We start from the raw sequence: 17,472 nt of genomic DNA on the forward strand, positions 1-17,472 counted from the left end.
ATCAAGAACTTATCAAAACCTCAACAACCAAAATTTTGAAAGAAACTTCAATAAAACTAATCAAGGACTCAAATCTTTCAACTTCAAGAACGAAATTACACTGAAAATAACATGATTGGCGCGTGGGTTAACGAACCCAATGCTATGTGAACTCACATACCTCTTAGGGATCAAACCCTTAGCGAAATCCGCAACAAAATTCAAGAATCTTGGCGAACGCCTTGAACTTTTCTCCTTTTCTCCTCTTCTTGAAATCCTCTCAAAACCCTAAGCGTATATTGATTTATGAAAACTGAACACAATCAGTTGAGACCCCAAATAAATTACTAAAAATGAATTAATCAGGTTGGGTAAGGAAAAGACCAAACTACCACCCATATTTTCGGGTAACTTTCCTTAATTGGACAGCCTGACTTCAAATGGGGATATCTCTCTCATACGAGCTCGAAAAATAGCAAACTCGGTTGCGTTGGAAAGAGGATTCCAAGATATTTCATTTGATATCTTATGGGCTACCTAATTCATCATGTACTGAAAGTTATGCTCGTTTGAAACAATGTAAAATGCACAAAGATGCCCTCAATAACTTTAAGTGTCTACTTAAGAATAATGTATGACTTTAGGGGACATTTTATGTATTTTCTCACTCTAACTAGAGTTATCAGAGCAAAATGAAAAGATTCACTGACCAAGTTTTTAAAAATAAAAATATTTTGAAAATCACAATATATGTGCTTGTGGTTCAATTCCAAAAGATATGTTTCCTACACCCAATTATTGATATAAAAATGACACAAGCTAAGTTCATATCTTTACCAAATCAACATTATAAATTTATTGCAAGAAACGAGCTAACAAGAATGAATATCCAATTTAACATGCATTGATTGTCAAAATATGATGCCATGTAATTAGCGATAAATTTTGTTGTTTAACTACAAAATAACATCCCATTACTTGCTAATCTTCTACTATAATCCACGACTTTCACATCCTGCTATCTATAAAACTCATATTCTCGGTAAAGTGAATCAAAGTTGTAAGACCAAAGAAATAACAAAAGAGTTTATTATCTTATAGTCAGATGTTTACATGCGAGACACATTTATGATTTTGCGATAATCGTTGAAGAAATTAATTAATCTTAGAATTGGGATTAAATAAGTAATTTACACTTCTCATTTCGCAAAAGTGCAAATATCCCGGGCAAGTCACTCGCGCTCTATAGACAGACTACCGCATCATTTATTTGCCCTAATCCTTCTCTTTCCTCCATAGAACTGAAAAACCCCGAAACTCGTAGAGAAAACCTCTGCAGCTTTTCTCTAAAACGATACGAAGAAGCTTCTCCAAACTCTTCGTCGACCCCTCGCCGTACGTCAGGTTAGTTCCTTTTTCCGGCTTCCCACCGTCACCTTCTGCGTTGTCGGAAACAATAATGCTCACCTTTTTTTTGTATTCTTACTTGTTCTACGTATTCCAGCGGTAGGTTATCCGCTTTTAGTTCTTTGTTTATCCGAAGTTCTATGTTGGCTGGTAGGATTTGTACCCTAAACCGTAGTTCATTGGCTTGTATTTGCCAGGATTTTGTAAAGTTTTATACATTTTCGAGGTTTAGAGTGTAGATTTGTGTTCTGATATTTGATATTCTGGCCTATATAGTCAGATTCAGGATTATAAGTAGTGGTGCTGCTACCGCTGGTTGCAATTGGTGCAATTTAATGGCGTATGTGGATATTTTTTCATTGCCAAGATCCAACTGCGCAGTCATATCTGTCTTTAAATTTCAGCTTGTTTGCCCTAATAGTAGGATAAGAAGGGGAAATAACTTTTTGCTTTGACTAGCCAACTAGGTTTAGAATATTAATATTTCAGCTCTTTGTTGTCTTTTTTCTTTTTATTGGAAGTGACTTAGAGATGGTTGAAATTGTGCTGCAAGGAAGTTTCTCATAAGCAAACAATTAGCATAGAGAATGTCTGATAGCCTTTACTGTGCACCTGATATTTAAGGTGACTTCATAAATATAGAAAGAAACAAGTAAAAGGAAGAGGAGAGTATATTACATTTTACTCAATACACTTTATGATATTATTATGTTCAATTAGTTATCATACTCATTCTGTGATCTATTTATATGTATATATGATAGGGGACAAATGTGTATAATGTTAAATTTTCCTTAGTTTTTTTCTAATATCAACTGCTGTACTAATCAGTTTCGCCTGTGATGTAGAAAGATTTCAAACTATGGGCGAAAGCGAAACTGTTGTAGCTCAAACCTCGTCAGTCACTGATTATATGTCTGCTGGTTATTCGTCAATAAATCCTGATGATGCTGGTGCCCATGCTTCTTCTGATGCTGGAAACGCTGGGGATCTGGCCACTTCATGTCCAAATGGCCCAGGGGAGTCAGCAGCTACTAATGTAGAAGCTGGAAACCCTTATACTACTGATGAAGTGTCTACCCAGCAAGAAGCTGCAACTGCTATGGCATATGACGCGAGCCAGGATCTTGCAGCTCTAGCAGATGCACCCGCAGGTTCATCCCAAGTTGCTGATTATGAATCTTCTGCAAATGGCAACACTGCTGAAGCAAGAGACATTGCAGCAGCTGGAATTTCTGAAAATGGGATTGCATCAGATGTTCATGGAAGTTCCAATATGCATCGGCCAGAAGATGGCTTAGGTAGAATTTTTAACTGTTCGGCGTCCTTGTGTCATTATCTGTTGCTATTCCTGCAATTATAAACTAATCAAGAACTTCATTAGATGTTAAGGGATGCTTGTCATCAATTTAATTAGTCACAAGAATCATAATACGAATACATGATGCTAATATAAATCTCTTTAGTAGACATATGGAGTAACTAGTTCATTTCCTATACAAAATCTGCATAAACAGAAAAGTTACGCTAGGATGCTACCATAGCTTGGCTCTATGGGAATGTCTTTAGTGGTTGGTAGTTGTTTGTTTTCCTCAGTAGTCTTTCACATTGTAACCAGCTACTTTCCCCAGTCTATTTCCTTTTACTTCTTCCTGCAGCATGTTGTCTACTCCATCAATTTTGTTGTCTTTCTTAATCTTTCATCTTTTGTAAGTTTGAAATTTCCTTTTATTTTTGTCCCTTTGTCCTGAATGTTAATTGCATCAACAGGTAGTGTACTTACTAGCTATACTTTCTGTTCGCAGCTTTATCTCCTGAAGAGGAAAGATTATGGAGCATCGTAAGGACAAATTCTTTAGACTTCAATGCTTGGACTGCCCTTATTGAGGAGACGGAGAAGATGTCGGAGGTACTTTAACTGAGCTTCTGTCAAGGGGATTTTTCATCTCAGCATTCTTCATTTCTGGTCTTCGTTTTTGTTTATTGAGGAAAGAGAGTTTCTTATCATTTATATTTCAATTTGCTTTGCTTACTGTCCAACTGGTAAGAAACTATCTGGAGAGGTACTGTCTTTTCTGATATTTTGCAAGAAATACACCCGACTTTCATGCTAGGGGGAAGGATAGCGTGTGGCACAAAATTTCTCAAGTACATATAATTTGGGGTACTATTCCTGGCAAATAGTTTCTAAGCTATAAATTAATTGCCTATGCAAATTATTACAGAAGCTGTGCCACATAGCTTTTTCTTGCCTTACCTTATATCTTTTTATGTTTTATAACTTTTCGTTAGCTAAGCTGAGTCTCCTGTTCTCAAAGAACAGGGCACTACGGTGTTGGTGGTATTCTGTCTCTCTTCCCATCCATACCATGTGTTAATCTACTTGGGAATTTTTTTGGTGGTGTCCATGTCTTAAGCTAAAATTACCACTGTTCCAGGATTGTAATCAGTGACGCATACCAGCCAGAAGACACCATTTTTTCATTAGCAAGAGATTTAACAGTACAAGAATGGTGGTGGTGTTAATGCTCTTATCCGCATTACTTTATGCACTTCCCTTTTTTGGGTCCCAGAAGATTTGATCCATTTTCCTTAATTGAAGAGATTTTTATTTCCATGAAGTCAAACTAGTACACATTCATATAATTGATTTTAATATGGTATATCTTGGATGAGTTGCCTAACATTTAGCATGACTTAGTCATAGACTCATGGTTAAAGTCGGCTCGAATTTCTTAATCTTTATGCTAAGCAAACAAGCTCATATACAATGTGGAGTGTGTATTGTTCTTTTGTAAGCAAATTTTCTATGGGTCAATTTTCTTGCTAAAATAAGCTTGTGGCTGTCGATATTGCATAACTTGTGGTTACAAATTTCCTCAATGCTGGATTTGTATTGCATTGTGAAAATGTGTAGGGCAACATTTTGAAGATTCGGAAGGCTTATGATGCATTCTTGGCAGAATTTCCTCTGTGTTACGGTTATTGGAAGAAATTTGCAGATCATGAGGCACGTCTTGGCTCTGGTGACAAAGTTGTGGAGGTCTATGAACGGGCTGTTCAAGGTGTGACATATTCGGTAGATATGTGGTTGCACTATTGTGTTTTTGCTATAAGCACTTATGGAGATCCTGACACCATTAGAAGGTAATGCCATTGCTGATTTGATTTGTTCTAGTTTTATATGGGAGATCATCAGCACAAGATGCTTATAAATTTTTTCTTTGTGCCAAACTATGTGATCTTTCAATGCCCTCTGACCTGATTTCAGCATGTCTGCAACAGCTCTTATTCATCTACATGGCGTAAGGTTTGTTTGGATTGCACTTCAGAATTGTATGACTGATGTGCAATCCACGTGATTCTATGGCCTGCTTAGTAGCCATATGAATTTTCTTCAGGATTCAATTCAATTTTATGGCCTTATTCTCCCCCTTCTATTTTACCTGTCCTAAGGGCTGTGTATAGTCCTGTAGTTCTCCATGATATTTTGCTGTTATTAACCGTCGCACATGAGATGTATCAATAAACACATTGCTGCTGAGAAGATCTCGTCCAGTAAGGCTAAGATGCCCTCTCTCTGCACCTTCCATGGACATTGTAAGATTGTTTCGAGGAAGGTAAATGCAGCATATTTGTGGGAGAGTCTGCTCTTTGAGTGAATTAGTACTTTAGCTTGAACTCTCATGTACTGCATTTTCTAGAGCCCATGCAAAGGCATGCATGTGTTATTAATCTTATAGTACATTGTTCTGTTGGCTTGTTAGGTTATTTGAAAGAGGATTAGTGTATGTTGGGACAGACTACCTGTCCTTTCCACTTTGGGATAAGTACCTGGAGTATGAGTACACACAGCAGGCTTGGTCGAATGTTGCTGCTATCTACACACAGATATTGCAGAATCCAAATCAGCAGCTTGATCGCTATTTTGAAGGGTGATTTATCTTCCTTGAAGCTTTATTTTGCATTTTCATATTCATTCAGGACTTCAGATTATCTCTGACAGTATCATTCTGCTTGCCTTGTGGAAAATACACCATTACTTATTTAATTATAAAGAAGCTTAATCCTTAGCAGTATCTTTCATTGGTTTTACTTGTTTAAGCATATTGCTTTTGAAAACTAATGTGTTCAAGTATGGCTATAAGTTTTAGTCTGTGTGAAGGCAATATTGTCACTTACTAACAAGTGATTAATTATAGTATATAATGCTAACCTGGGCCTGCTCTTACCGTTTAGTGAGAAACTGTGGAGAATTGAAGTTCCATGCTAGTTTTTAAAAACCCACCTGTAGGAGCATCAATCCTAGCTAATTCAGCTGATGGTTTTCAAATATACTTCAGACAAGTCAACATGTATTATTTGAGGGTTTAATTATATACAGTTTCAGTGTAGTGAATTTTTTTGTTGATACAAGAAAAGTAGTTGATGTAACACTGTTTCTTTCCTCTGTAATTCTATCTGCAGTTTCAAGGAGCTGGTGGCTAGTAGGCCTCTATCAGAGTTACGAACTCCTGAAGAAGCTGCAGCTGCAGCTGCAGCAGAAGCTGAGGATGAACAGATTGAGGGTGAGGTTAATCCTGGATCTGAGCCTTCTAAACCTGTTAGTACAAGCTTAAAAGATGCCGAGGAGTTAGAGAAGTATATCTCCATTAGAGAAGAGATGTATAAGAAAGCTAAAGAGTTTGATTCTAAGATCATTGGTTTTGAAACATCTATAAGGAGGCCATATTTTCATGTGAGGCCTCTGAATGTCGCAGAGCTTGAAAATTGGCACAATTATCTTGACTTTATAGAAGGAGGAGATGACTTCAATAAGGTACTTGGGTTTGGTTATTTTGTGGATTTCAGTTTCTCTTTATTTATAGCTTTAGTTGCCTTGCTATACATTTATTTACAGTTAAAGTAGTATCTGCTGCCTCATTTGCTATATTGGCTAAATCATCGGATGAAGCATCTTTTTAAACGGGATATTGAACTTGGACTAACGCATGGGCCATCCATTTGCTTTCTATACGGCTAAGTACTTCAAACCCTCATTTGTGAGTCGACGTTCTGGGTTCATGATCTGTTGTATAGTGGAATATTTGTTTTGAATTTCCACTGTTATGCATGCAGGTGTGTTCTTATCTTCTTAACCATGTCAGGCTAGATAGGTCCCACCCTTTTGTATTAGAGGGGCCCTGTTCCACCAGCGGAGTACTCCTTGTGCATCATTCCTTAGTCCTTTCAGTTTTTTGTGGAATTTCTTTATTGTGGTAGAGTGTTAATCTGTATTAAGCCATTTGTTACTTGTGCAAGTTAGGTGGTCAAGCTGTATGAGAGATGTTTGATTGCGTGTGCCAATTATCCTGAATATTGGATTCGGTATGTTTCTTGTATGGAAACAAGTGGAAGTTTGGATCTTGCTGATAATGCCCTTGCTCGTGCCACTCAAGTCTTTGTCAAGGTAAAATCTTGGTCTCTTCCAACAAGATATGCTCTTTGCTTTTAGGGGGTCAGCTTCTGCATCATATGCTTGATAGTTTTTTTTTATTTTTGACAAATTATTTGTCTCTTTGCTTGTCTGGTTTAGCAGTTTAGTGGTTATTAACTGTTCATCTCAAAGTTTAGTATTTAAAGATATTGTAAGATTTCTCTTCCCTCATCAACTGTCTTTTCTATTGATTGAAATCAGTAAATATCTTTTGAGAAGGTTAAATTTTTTATATATACAATGAGCACAAAGATCATGCCAAAAAACTTACAAGCAACCTCAATTCCTTTACATTACTGCTGGAAGCTGAGAATTGCCAACATTCTATCCACCATTGTGTTACATAAGTCTAGACCAAAAAGCCAAAAAGGAGATACATCTACATATCAAGATATGAATGTTCTCATATTTGCTTTAAAAGCATCTTTACATTCTTTCCTTACATATCACCTCTCAAATGCAAGCTGGGATCATATCCCAGATTCTCCTCTTATGTTTCCCAATAACTTTTCTGTCCAACATTGATGAAGCCTAACATATTGAAACCTGATATGTGAGCTACATTGTAACCATAAATGATGAACATCCTCCCCATTCTTTTCACAAAGTAGACGTCTCCTACAAAGGGGCATGCCTCCTCTATAAAGACTGTTGAGTGAATACAGTTTCATGAGGAAGTGTCTAGCAAAAATGGGCTACCTTGTATGGTTCCTAGTCTTCCAAATAATGGGATCAGTATTCCCCTCTTTGTTCTTTTTATAAAAGAAATATCTTGACATAGAAGGTTGAGCTCCGCGGAAAACCCAACGGTGGCTATAGTATGGAGTGGCTGCAATGATGGACAGAAATAATCAATAGTTTTTCCATCTCATCAAGTAAATTGTTGATTCATGACAAAAAAATGTGTACAAATTGTTGCCCCTTGGTTGCTAAGTTGCTCGGACTCGGGTGTGGGCTATGTTGCTCGGACTCGAGTGCAGGTATCTAAGACGGGTGCGAATCTGAGAGTTGGATTTGGCAGGCCAAATCCTGAAGAAAGCTAAAAAGCGCTGTTTGATGAGCCTGCGTAGTATTAGGTAGTTGGTCAGGTAAAGGCTGACCAAGCCAATGATGCTTAGCTGGTCTTTTCGGATGATCAGCCACACTGGGACTGAGACAGGCAAAATATAAATTTTAAGTTTTGGGGTTATGAATCCGAGCATGGATATGGGTGCGGAGATTCAACTAAAATGTTCAATATTATAAAAATAGATTTATGAAGATATTCTAAATTTGAGAGATATTTGTAAAATTCAATTTGGAGTCAAATGTAACAATACTTATCCTAACCTATTATAAAGCTAAAAAAATTATGTGTAAATAATAATATTAAGATTTGTTGTCCAAGTCATTAAGGGATTTTTACACTTCATAATAGTCCAACAAAGTCCACAACACTAATTATACAAAGATTAAGCCCATGAAATGTAAAATGTCATAAGAAGTGGTTAAGCCCAAATGTTTAGTTGCAGCCCATAAGGGTAAACAAGACATTTAAAAAATCTCTGCAATACCCTAGTTTATATATCTTATTTCATCTTCCTCGCTAGTCGCCACTGTCTCTACGAATACAACAAGACCTCAACCCTAGCTCATTCATACTCTCTCTCTCTCTCTGCAAAGATGCCGCCGAAGTTTGATCCATCTTAGGTCGTCTCTCTCTGTCTGCCAAAATGCTGCCAAATTTCGATTCGTTTCAGGTCGTCAAGCTTTTTGGAATTCTCAATTTCCCCCTAAATTTGTTCTTGACTCTGGTCAAAGTATCCGAAGGGCATTGACCGAATCTGACACACACCCCGCACCTGCACCAGTGTCGTGTCGAGACGGATTCGACAGCCAAAATGAAGAGTCCGCGCAACATAGTTGGATTTGGCAAATTTTAATTTCAAGATTCAGGGGTATGAATCTGAGTATGATATGTGTAAATATACAATATTTTTTGTATAGTTATGAAGATATTCTAATTTGAGAGATATGTGGTGATAAGCTTACATGTAATAATTAAAACTATTTAAAAGAATATGTAAAGATTACGATCAAAGAATAAACAATTTAATAAAATGGATAATTATGTTCAATTAGTCATTTAAAAGTATAAATTAATTATCAAAATTGACATGCTACTAATTAATTTTTTAAAAATTATAACTCCTTTTATAAGAAAGAAATAGTCATAAATAGGACTTTAATATTTACTGTCAGTTTGACAATTTAAGAAATAAAAGCCTTAATACAATAAAGATGGTACAATTCATAATTAGAGTCCTGTTCGTTTCTTTGTTCTTTTTCAAGAAATTATCTTTCTGCCGGTCCTGTCTTGGCCTAAACATGAAGCAAACCCTATGAAAAAGTGCAATCAGATCTCGTGACTTTAGAAGCATGTTGCTGATCTGAAGACATCGCCGGCAAAGTTCCTCTTGGTGACTGTGACTTCTGTTAGCTAGTCTCTATCAACTTTGTCGGAGAAAATGTCGTCAACTTTCAGCGGCGATAAAACTGCTCTCTTCTTTCCCAAATTTGTTCTCGATCCCGCACCCGTGCCCACACCAGTGTCACGTCAAGATGGGTTCGGCTGCAAAAACAAAAAGTCCGCGCAACATAGCTTGGTTGTCTGTTATCTTTTAATTTTAGCATAGAGATTACTTGTCAATATATTAACTGGATCGGGTTGGAAATTGCTCCATCTGAATAATCTGAAATGAGCAGCTCATAATGCTAATGCTGCAGCGTTTCACTGGTCATCTGCTAATAAGCTTGCTTGCATGTCTGTCATCCAGTAGTCTCAGCATTGACATTGCTCTTTAGTAGATTTCTTAGCATTGAGAAGGTCTGGATTCAATTTAATGTGCTGGTTATTCTAGTTTACCAATGAGGTCGTAGGCAATGCCGTCAATTGGATTTTCTTTCAATGTTAGTGCTGGGATTAATGGAGATAAGTTAAATTAGTGGAAGAGCTATTTTATTATAATTCTTGTTGTCCTTCGACAAATTTACATTTCTCTTGCAAAGTAGGTTTTTGAAGTGTTGAAGTAGTGAATTCAAGTAGTCGTTGTTGATGAATTCCTTTTGGTTTCTAATATTTTTTTCACTCATGCTATATGTGATCCTCAAGGATTATAATAGGCTGGTTTTATGTGCCAAGAGTTTGAACTGGAAAGGGTGGAAACAAGTTGCTTTAGTTTCTAATGTCCATGAAGTATTGTAGGAAATGTACTGCGTAGAGCTGTTCCCTTGAGTGTTGCCCCTCAAACCTACTATATTTTATTATCAAACTCATTTGTCCATCTTTAACAGAGGCAACCAGAGATTCACCTTTTTGCTGCTCAATTGCGGGAGCAACGTGGCGATATTCCTGGTGCTCAAGCTGCATATCAACTTGTGCATGCTGAAATATCACCTGGGCTTGTAGAAGCAATAATCAAGCATGCAAACATGGAACGTCGACTTGTAAGTTTGTTTGGTCACGTACTATGGTTTCAGGACCAGCTTTGATCTTTGTTGACTTATCCGATGTATCGTTTTCTTGGTTTTTTTGAAGGGGAATCTTGATGATGCCTGTACCATATACGAACAAGCTATTGCCATTGAAAAAGGGAAGGAACACTCTCAGAGTCTGCCATTGTTGTTTGCACAGTACTCTCGGTTTTTGTACTTGGTAAAGTTCTTTTTGTCTTGTGTTTCCAGTTTTTATATTTTTGACTCAATTAATTGGTTACTGCCGTTTCCATCTTGTTGTAATGTACCCCTTCCCAATTGTGGCAAACAGTTACAGATATTGCTTTCTTTCAGATGTTTGTGGAAATTGGTATTAATATTTTTGTTTAGCAATGTGCCTCTTTTTTGTTTCTTTAGTGGGTGGGAGCACGTGTCTTTATCAAATCATATCCTCTCCGTTTCAATTTGTTCGTCTTACTTTCCTTTTTAGTTGTTTGAAAGAATGTCTCTTTCTAAATTTGGCAACACTTTAATTCCAACATCCCACAAGATTAAGGCTTTTGGTACATTATACATATCTTTAGTTTAAGACTAAGATTTACAAGTCTTATTTACTTTCTTAAACTCCGTGCCCAGTCAAATTAAGGCACAGAAATTGAAATGGAGGTAGTATCAGAAATATGTATATATTTTCTGCTCATTGCAGCATATGAATGTGGACATTCCCTGTGCACTTTGTAGCAGGTGGCTGCCCCTCCTGTGGCCCTGTATATAACCATATGGAACGCTGTTAGTTGAATTGGATGATATATGAAACTTCTACCTTGGAATGTTGCATTCATCGTATCTAGTTGTGGATATATGAGACTCCTGTTTCTTAAAATTGCAGCATATGTTTCCAGAAATATGGAACTCCTGGTCCTTTCTTGAAATTTAGAAGTTATGGGTCAATATTTTCTTGTTCATTTTCTCAATACTGTTATCCTAATTGACCAGTTCTCTCCCTGTTTAGTATAATATCTAAATGCATTTCCTTATTTTGTTTAGTTTAATCTCCAAATGGACTTCCCTATTCTACTTTTCATTTTACTAAAGATATCTGTTTTGTGGAAGTGCATCAACATAATTTATGGTGCAATACCAACCTATAATAGTGAGACAGTTATGACCATAACTTGTCGCAGTAATCTACTTATCAATTGATTCTCAATCATTTTAGTGATTTGTTCACTTTTACACACTTTACACTGCCCTTGTGGAAGGCTTTCCAGTAGAAAATAAATCAGAATTAGTGTAAGTGCATGGAGTCATTAAGGCGTTTCCTTGATACCCTGTATTATTGAGTGGTGATATTGTGGAAAATATTCTTCTCTCTTCAATGTTCCTCATGAGTAAAATCATTTAAAATTTATGTATTTGTCCTCCTTTGGCTCACTGTCACAATTTCTGTTGGAAGGTTTCTGGGAAGGTGGAAAAAGCTAGGGAAATTCTTGATCAAGCAGTTGAGAATGTCCAGCTGTCAAAACCACTTCTGGAGGTTTGTCTGTCTTTCTCATCCAAGGGCATAAACTGTGGAGGAATTGGTGTTTCTTATTGATATGCTCTTTTCATGTAATATGCAGGCACTAATCCATTTAGAATCCATTCAGTCACTCCCAAAGAGAGTAGATTTGTTGGATTCATTGGTTGATAAGTTCTTAGTTCCATCTCCTGAGAACCCTAACGTTGCAAGTGTTGATGAAAGAGAGGAATTATCAAGCATTTTCATGGAGGTACAAACTGTTACATTTGGGTACTTGACTGTTCTTTGGGTCTGTGATGCACTCTTAATGTTAAGAACAAATATGCATTGTGTTGTTCTCATGGGAACCTGGAGTTATTTGAACTTCTGATCATGGCCAAATATTCTTGGAAATGCATTCAGTTAAATATTTCATGTGCTGGAACTAACTGGTAACACACCCTTGAACTAGTATTCCTGTTGGATGTTTGCCTGGGCTACAATATGGTTTATGCCTTTAGATACTTTTCCAAGTTTGCAATATTGTGTAAAAATGGAGTTAAAATTGTCGTACAAATTTTGTTTTTAGAAAGGGACACTGTTGTCGGACCTCCCAAAAAGTAGGAGGCCACTATCTTTGTGATGTACGAAGTAAATACATATCAAGTTCAGCAGGGAGTTTGTGTACCATGTTGCATTGATGTTCAAAATGTCACATTGAATCATATGTATGTACTTGTTTTCATGAGCGTTGCTAGTTGTGGTTGAATTAATGATTGTTTCAATGAACAGACTACAGTATCATATGGTGGTTTAAATCAAATCGTATGATGGTTAAATTTGAATCAAATTGGGATGTCTTGGTGATGCAATGGGGGGGGGGGGGGGTCTGGAGAGAATTTGTTTTATGGGGAATTATGTCTGATTCTTGATTCTTGATTCTTTACCATTTTCCATTTGGTCTTTGAAGCGTAAACTCTTTGGAATGTCTTGCGGATGGAATGGAAATTCTGTGGAAATATCTGTTTTTAGGATTTATTGATGATTCTTGATCCTTCACAATCTTGCCTTTTAGACCTTGAAGTGTAAACATTTTGGAATATCTTGGTGCAATGGCCCAATGGGGAGTCCAGATTGAGATTTGCTTTACTGGGAATGATTTCTGATTCATGAGCTTTCATCATATTTTTAATTTTTTGAAGACTGAAGTGTAAACATTTTGGAACATCTTGTGGGTGCAAGGGGAGGTCATGGAAATTTGTTTTCTTGTGAATTATTGCAGTCTCTTGTGAGCCTTCACTATCTTTCTTGTCTCTTTAACTGATAGTGCTTTGTGCTAATTGTTTACCACGATCCTCTTGTTGTGGCTGTTCACTTTTGATTCTTTTGACAAAATGTTCTGAGACGGAGAATGTGTTTGCAGTTTCTCGATCTTTTTGGTGATGCAGTCTCAATTAAGAAGGCTGATGATCGGCATGCGAAACTCTTCTTACGCCATAGAACTTCTTCAGATTCAAAGAAACGTCAGGCTGAAGATTATATAGTTTCTGAGAAAACAAAGCTGGCAAAGTCTGCTGTTGCAACAACCAACCCTTCAGTGGTTGGTGCATATCCTGGAGCACAGAATCAATGGCCTGCAGGTTATGGTGTACAAGGTCAAACCTGGCCACAGGCTACACAAGCCCAATCGCAGCAGTGGAATCCTGGTTATGCGCAACAGGTAATGTTATGAAAAATATTTCACAGTTTCACTAGAGATAGTTTGCCACCTGGCTCAAATCTGTCTAGATTTAAAATCCTGATGTGAATCTCAGAGCAATGCAATGTGGGACCACTATGTATGTGTTGCTCAGGCTTTAACCAAAATGTTAATTTGGGTTAAACTGGAACTTCACCATGTAAGAAAAACAATTGAACTTCTTTATTCAAATGGATTTTAGAAGCTTTTTTCTCTTTAATGTGAATCAGAGCTCTGTGTAGTTATCTTTTCTGTGGACAAATGTTTTAGTACTCTGCCGTCCTCAATTTTTCGCGTTACATATTTCCTATCCCCCTCCCATGGAGATCCTTGATTGCATGTGTTTCAGTTTTTCATGTGGCCATTAAATCATGCAGGGGTTGATGTGCATCTGTGTGGTTTCGTATTTTGCTCAGTCTGTATGTTCTTTCAGACACAATTATTCATTAGCAACAACATATACATAGTGTAATGCACAAGTGGGGTCTGGGGAGGAGGGTGTACACAAACCTTTACCCCTACCTTGTAGAGATAGAGAGGTTGTTTCCGATAGACCCTTGGCTTAAAATAAAGCATTTCCAAGCAGTTTGAAAAAGAATATACAAAAATGAGAGCAATAACAACAAAATAATGTGAAATGGGTGCAGCACATGACACAATTATTCGTTAGTTACTTATTTCTTTTTCTAGAATATACTCTTCAAAGAAGCTATGCTATCAGTGGCTTTTATTTAAAAAATCTTTTGTGTTTGTTGAACTTTAGGCAGCATATGGTGCTTACGGCAGTTACGGAACTGGCTATGCACCTCCTCAAGCGCCTGCAGCATCAGTCCCCTCTAGTGCTGGTTATGGTGCCTATCCTTCAACATTCCCAGCCCAGGTATGCAGAATGCCTTTTATGTATCAGCATTTTGTTGCCTGTTTGCATACTGTGTCAAATTGCATTGTTGTTTCGGCAGGGATACTTATATCAAGCATCTCTATTGCTTTCATGGTTCCTTTTTGTTTTTATTGTTAACATTGATGTCCTTGTAATGCTAAGAATGGTTTAGCGTGAAGGTATAATTTGATGTCTGGTAAGTTTCCCGGTTTCCTGTCTGAAAATGTCAGTGAGGCCAAAAGGCTTTCATAACTTATTTCATCCCCCAAATTGTAGCATTTCAGTGTTCAAATTTCTAAATTGAATCACTTTATTTCCATTTTGATACTGAAATAAATTGCCAGTTGAATTAGGAAGTAGTTAAATCCAATATCTCTATTATGTTGATTTTGGTTGGTCAAAATTACAAGGGGCATTATACTTTGTTCCTGTGTAAGAAAAATATTTTACATTTTATTTTATAAAAAAATATTATTTATTTGGGATAATATTTTTTAATCTTTAATTTTAACTAATACTTAATTTATTTCATTTTTGTCAAGGTGAAATGTTTTGTCCATGTGGAGTGTGATGTGTCAATTTTTTTTAGTAAAAGAGTGTATTACACACACCATGATGAGAGTGTTATAAAAGAGAGAGGTGTGTTTCTTAAACTAATAAGTGATAGTTTAGGTATGAAACTCAAAAAAAGGATAGTTTAGGTGTGTTTTTGACACTTATCTCTTTTATAAATGATTGGAAGAAAAGAATGTAGAAAGATAGTGTGGTATACCAGGAGAATGTCCCCTCACCATGGCCAATTTGACGGTGAATGTAAGGTCTGATTAGGGGCCTATGAGCATTTTGAGGAAGAAAAATCAACAGAAGTTCGTGTTACATGAGACTAAATGCGCCTGTTTCTTTGTTACAATGCATATGAATATAATGATAAATGAGGGCATGATTACTTATTATGGTATTGTCGTACTTCCTCTCACAATTAGTCGGACCTTTATTGCTACAATTAGTTCTACGAGTGTAAGATATCAATCCCAGTTAGTGTCTGGTAGTAGCTTCTCAAATTTCATGTTACATTGGCCATTGGGGGAAGTTCAATCTAGTGGACAATAGCAAAGCTTGAAATTCAATGAATATCAAGTTTACCATTCTCAAAAAAAATAAAAATTCAATGGATATCTTCTCAGAAATTAATCTAATATGTTAATTTGTCTCCTTTTGATGGTGTTCCTTACCTCGGAACATTTCAGTAATATATATGCTGCTATGCTGTATTAAAGTTGATAATGTCTTGTGTTTGAACCTTCCTTTTTAATCAGTGAAATGGTGTACACTTGTACTCAAACCCCCTTTTTAATCAGTGAAATGGAGTTGTGTTGTTTTCATATTTGCTTTATATCTCCATAATTTCATGCTACACGAGTATACCCTTGGGCGTTGATTGTTTTATGTCACCAAGTAAAACTTTGTTATAACTTGTCAGGCCTTCCCTCAGCAGAATTATGCACAGCCAGCGGTTGCGGGCGCTGCCACTGCTGCTGTGACTCCAGCACCACAAGCTACAGCTGTTCCTCCTACAGCTTATTACGGCAGTTACTATTGAAATGGCAAAGTTTTCTGTGTCAGTTTTTTGCTGGATGTAGTTTGTATCTTCCCCTCAACGGCCAGAATATGTTGCAATACCATGAGTTCTTCTACATGGTTGTAATTTGATTTAATGAGCAGTCGGATAGGAAATTGAGCAATCTAGTGATGTCTTACCTTAGGCTGTTTGTTTTTCTCTAATTAATGTACCATACTTTTGGTTTTAACATGCTAGTATGCAGGAAAAAATCTGTCACCCAAGATGTTATGTTTTCCCTGTCCCATTTCTAGTCTCTGTAGGAGTAATTTTATATTGCAGAGTGCATGATTTTCTGCCACCAGGAAGTGCCAATTAAGGTTACTGTATTCTTACTTTCAGAGGGTATCTTTGATTTTTCGATAGCATGAAAAGATGACTGGCTTATAATGAATCGCGCGAAAGTGGGATGTTTTGGTGAGGAGGGGTGTAAGTTGCTTTCAACCGGTTCGCTTTGGCGTTTGTTCGGCTTTAGCTATCTAAAATGAAAGGCAACTTAATACGTTGGAAGAAAGTAGCTTTTAGTTTTGGGGAAAAAACAAAAGCACAAATGGTATACTTATTCTATTCATTAAGATTTATTTTTTTATGTGTAATTTGATATTCTATGAAAATAATCCACAATCTGCTGACTTGGTGAACTAAATAAAATACGTTGCTATTTACTAGTTATTGTCCGTCTTGTCAATAGATATTTTTAGTATAGAATTCGATTTTAATTTGATATTTTGAATGAATTAAGTTGAGAGAAGTTTGTGTGTAAGTATATTCCATACACTAAATAATTTTCTTGTACTCATTTACCCACATGTTAAAGAGATTGAAATATGGATCCATAACTAAATAATTTACCTTTTAATGTGTGAAAATAATATTCAAACATGTATTTCTAGTTTTGGACTAGAATGAAAGGTATATAAACGGTTTCATTTGGGTGTACAATTTGTATTTTTCAACTACCGTACAGCGTTAAAATAATATTGTATTTTGCATTCGTATTGAATAAAGAGTACTAGTATCTTGCATAATGAAAAAGGATTATTCTTGATTCTATGCAAGATTTTGATTTTCAAATTAAAAGGAAACTTTGCATTTTAATGGAGTTTTGAAGAAAGAAAAAATACAAATAGGATAATTGTGAAAGAGAATAGTTGATTAAAAATCTGAGCCAAAGAATTTGTGGAAGAGAATAGTTGATTGATAACCAAAATAGGGGAAAGAATCATTGATTGAACAACGAAATTGGAGAAATTTGGTAATTAAAAACAAATTACCTTGCCTAAAAAATTAAAACTAAATGGAAAAAAATTACATGTTATATCCTATCTACCTCCATGTTGAATCAAGATAGAAATAGAGGCCAGCCTCTGGAGTCTCGTGGTTAGACTGTCCTTGTTGT

The 17,472-nt window shown here is 36.4% G+C and overlaps 1 protein-coding gene across 3 annotated transcripts; it reads left to right on the plus strand.

The window, feature by feature from the left end:
- The first annotated feature begins 1,193 nt into the window (after positions 1–1,193).
- Positions 1,194–16,380, plus strand: LOC125808935 (pre-mRNA-processing factor 39-2). 3 transcript variants are annotated; one of them, XM_049488611.1, is made up of 14 exons: positions 1,194–1,383; positions 2,239–2,687; positions 3,192–3,295; positions 4,304–4,533; positions 5,154–5,321; positions 5,854–6,205; positions 6,692–6,835; positions 10,196–10,348; positions 10,440–10,556; positions 11,793–11,873; positions 11,959–12,108; positions 13,261–13,557; positions 14,339–14,455; positions 15,936–16,380. In XM_049488611.1, exons 2-14 carry the CDS (start codon positions 2,249–2,251, stop codon positions 16,053–16,055), a joined length of 2,472 nt encoding a protein of 823 aa, XP_049344568.1. In that variant the 5' UTR covers positions 1,194–1,383; positions 2,239–2,248; the 3' UTR covers positions 16,056–16,380. The 3 variants fall into 3 exon arrangements, with proteins under 3 accessions (XP_049344568.1, XP_049344570.1, XP_049344569.1); XM_049488613.1 differs by lacking the exons at positions 1,194–1,383; positions 2,239–2,687; positions 3,192–3,295 and adding an exon at positions 4,843–5,006 and having other exon boundaries at positions 4,310–4,533; XM_049488612.1 differs by lacking the exons at positions 1,194–1,383; positions 2,239–2,687; positions 3,192–3,295; positions 4,304–4,533 and adding an exon at positions 4,742–5,006.
- The last annotated feature ends 1,092 nt before the right edge of the window (positions 16,381–17,472 follow it).

The sequence above is a fragment of the Solanum verrucosum genome, unplaced genomic scaffold, assembly GCF_900185275.1.
Source record: "Solanum verrucosum unplaced genomic scaffold, falcon-dt-bn FXZP01000435.1, whole genome shotgun sequence".
NCBI lineage: Eukaryota > Viridiplantae > Streptophyta > Magnoliopsida > Solanales > Solanaceae > Solanum > Solanum verrucosum.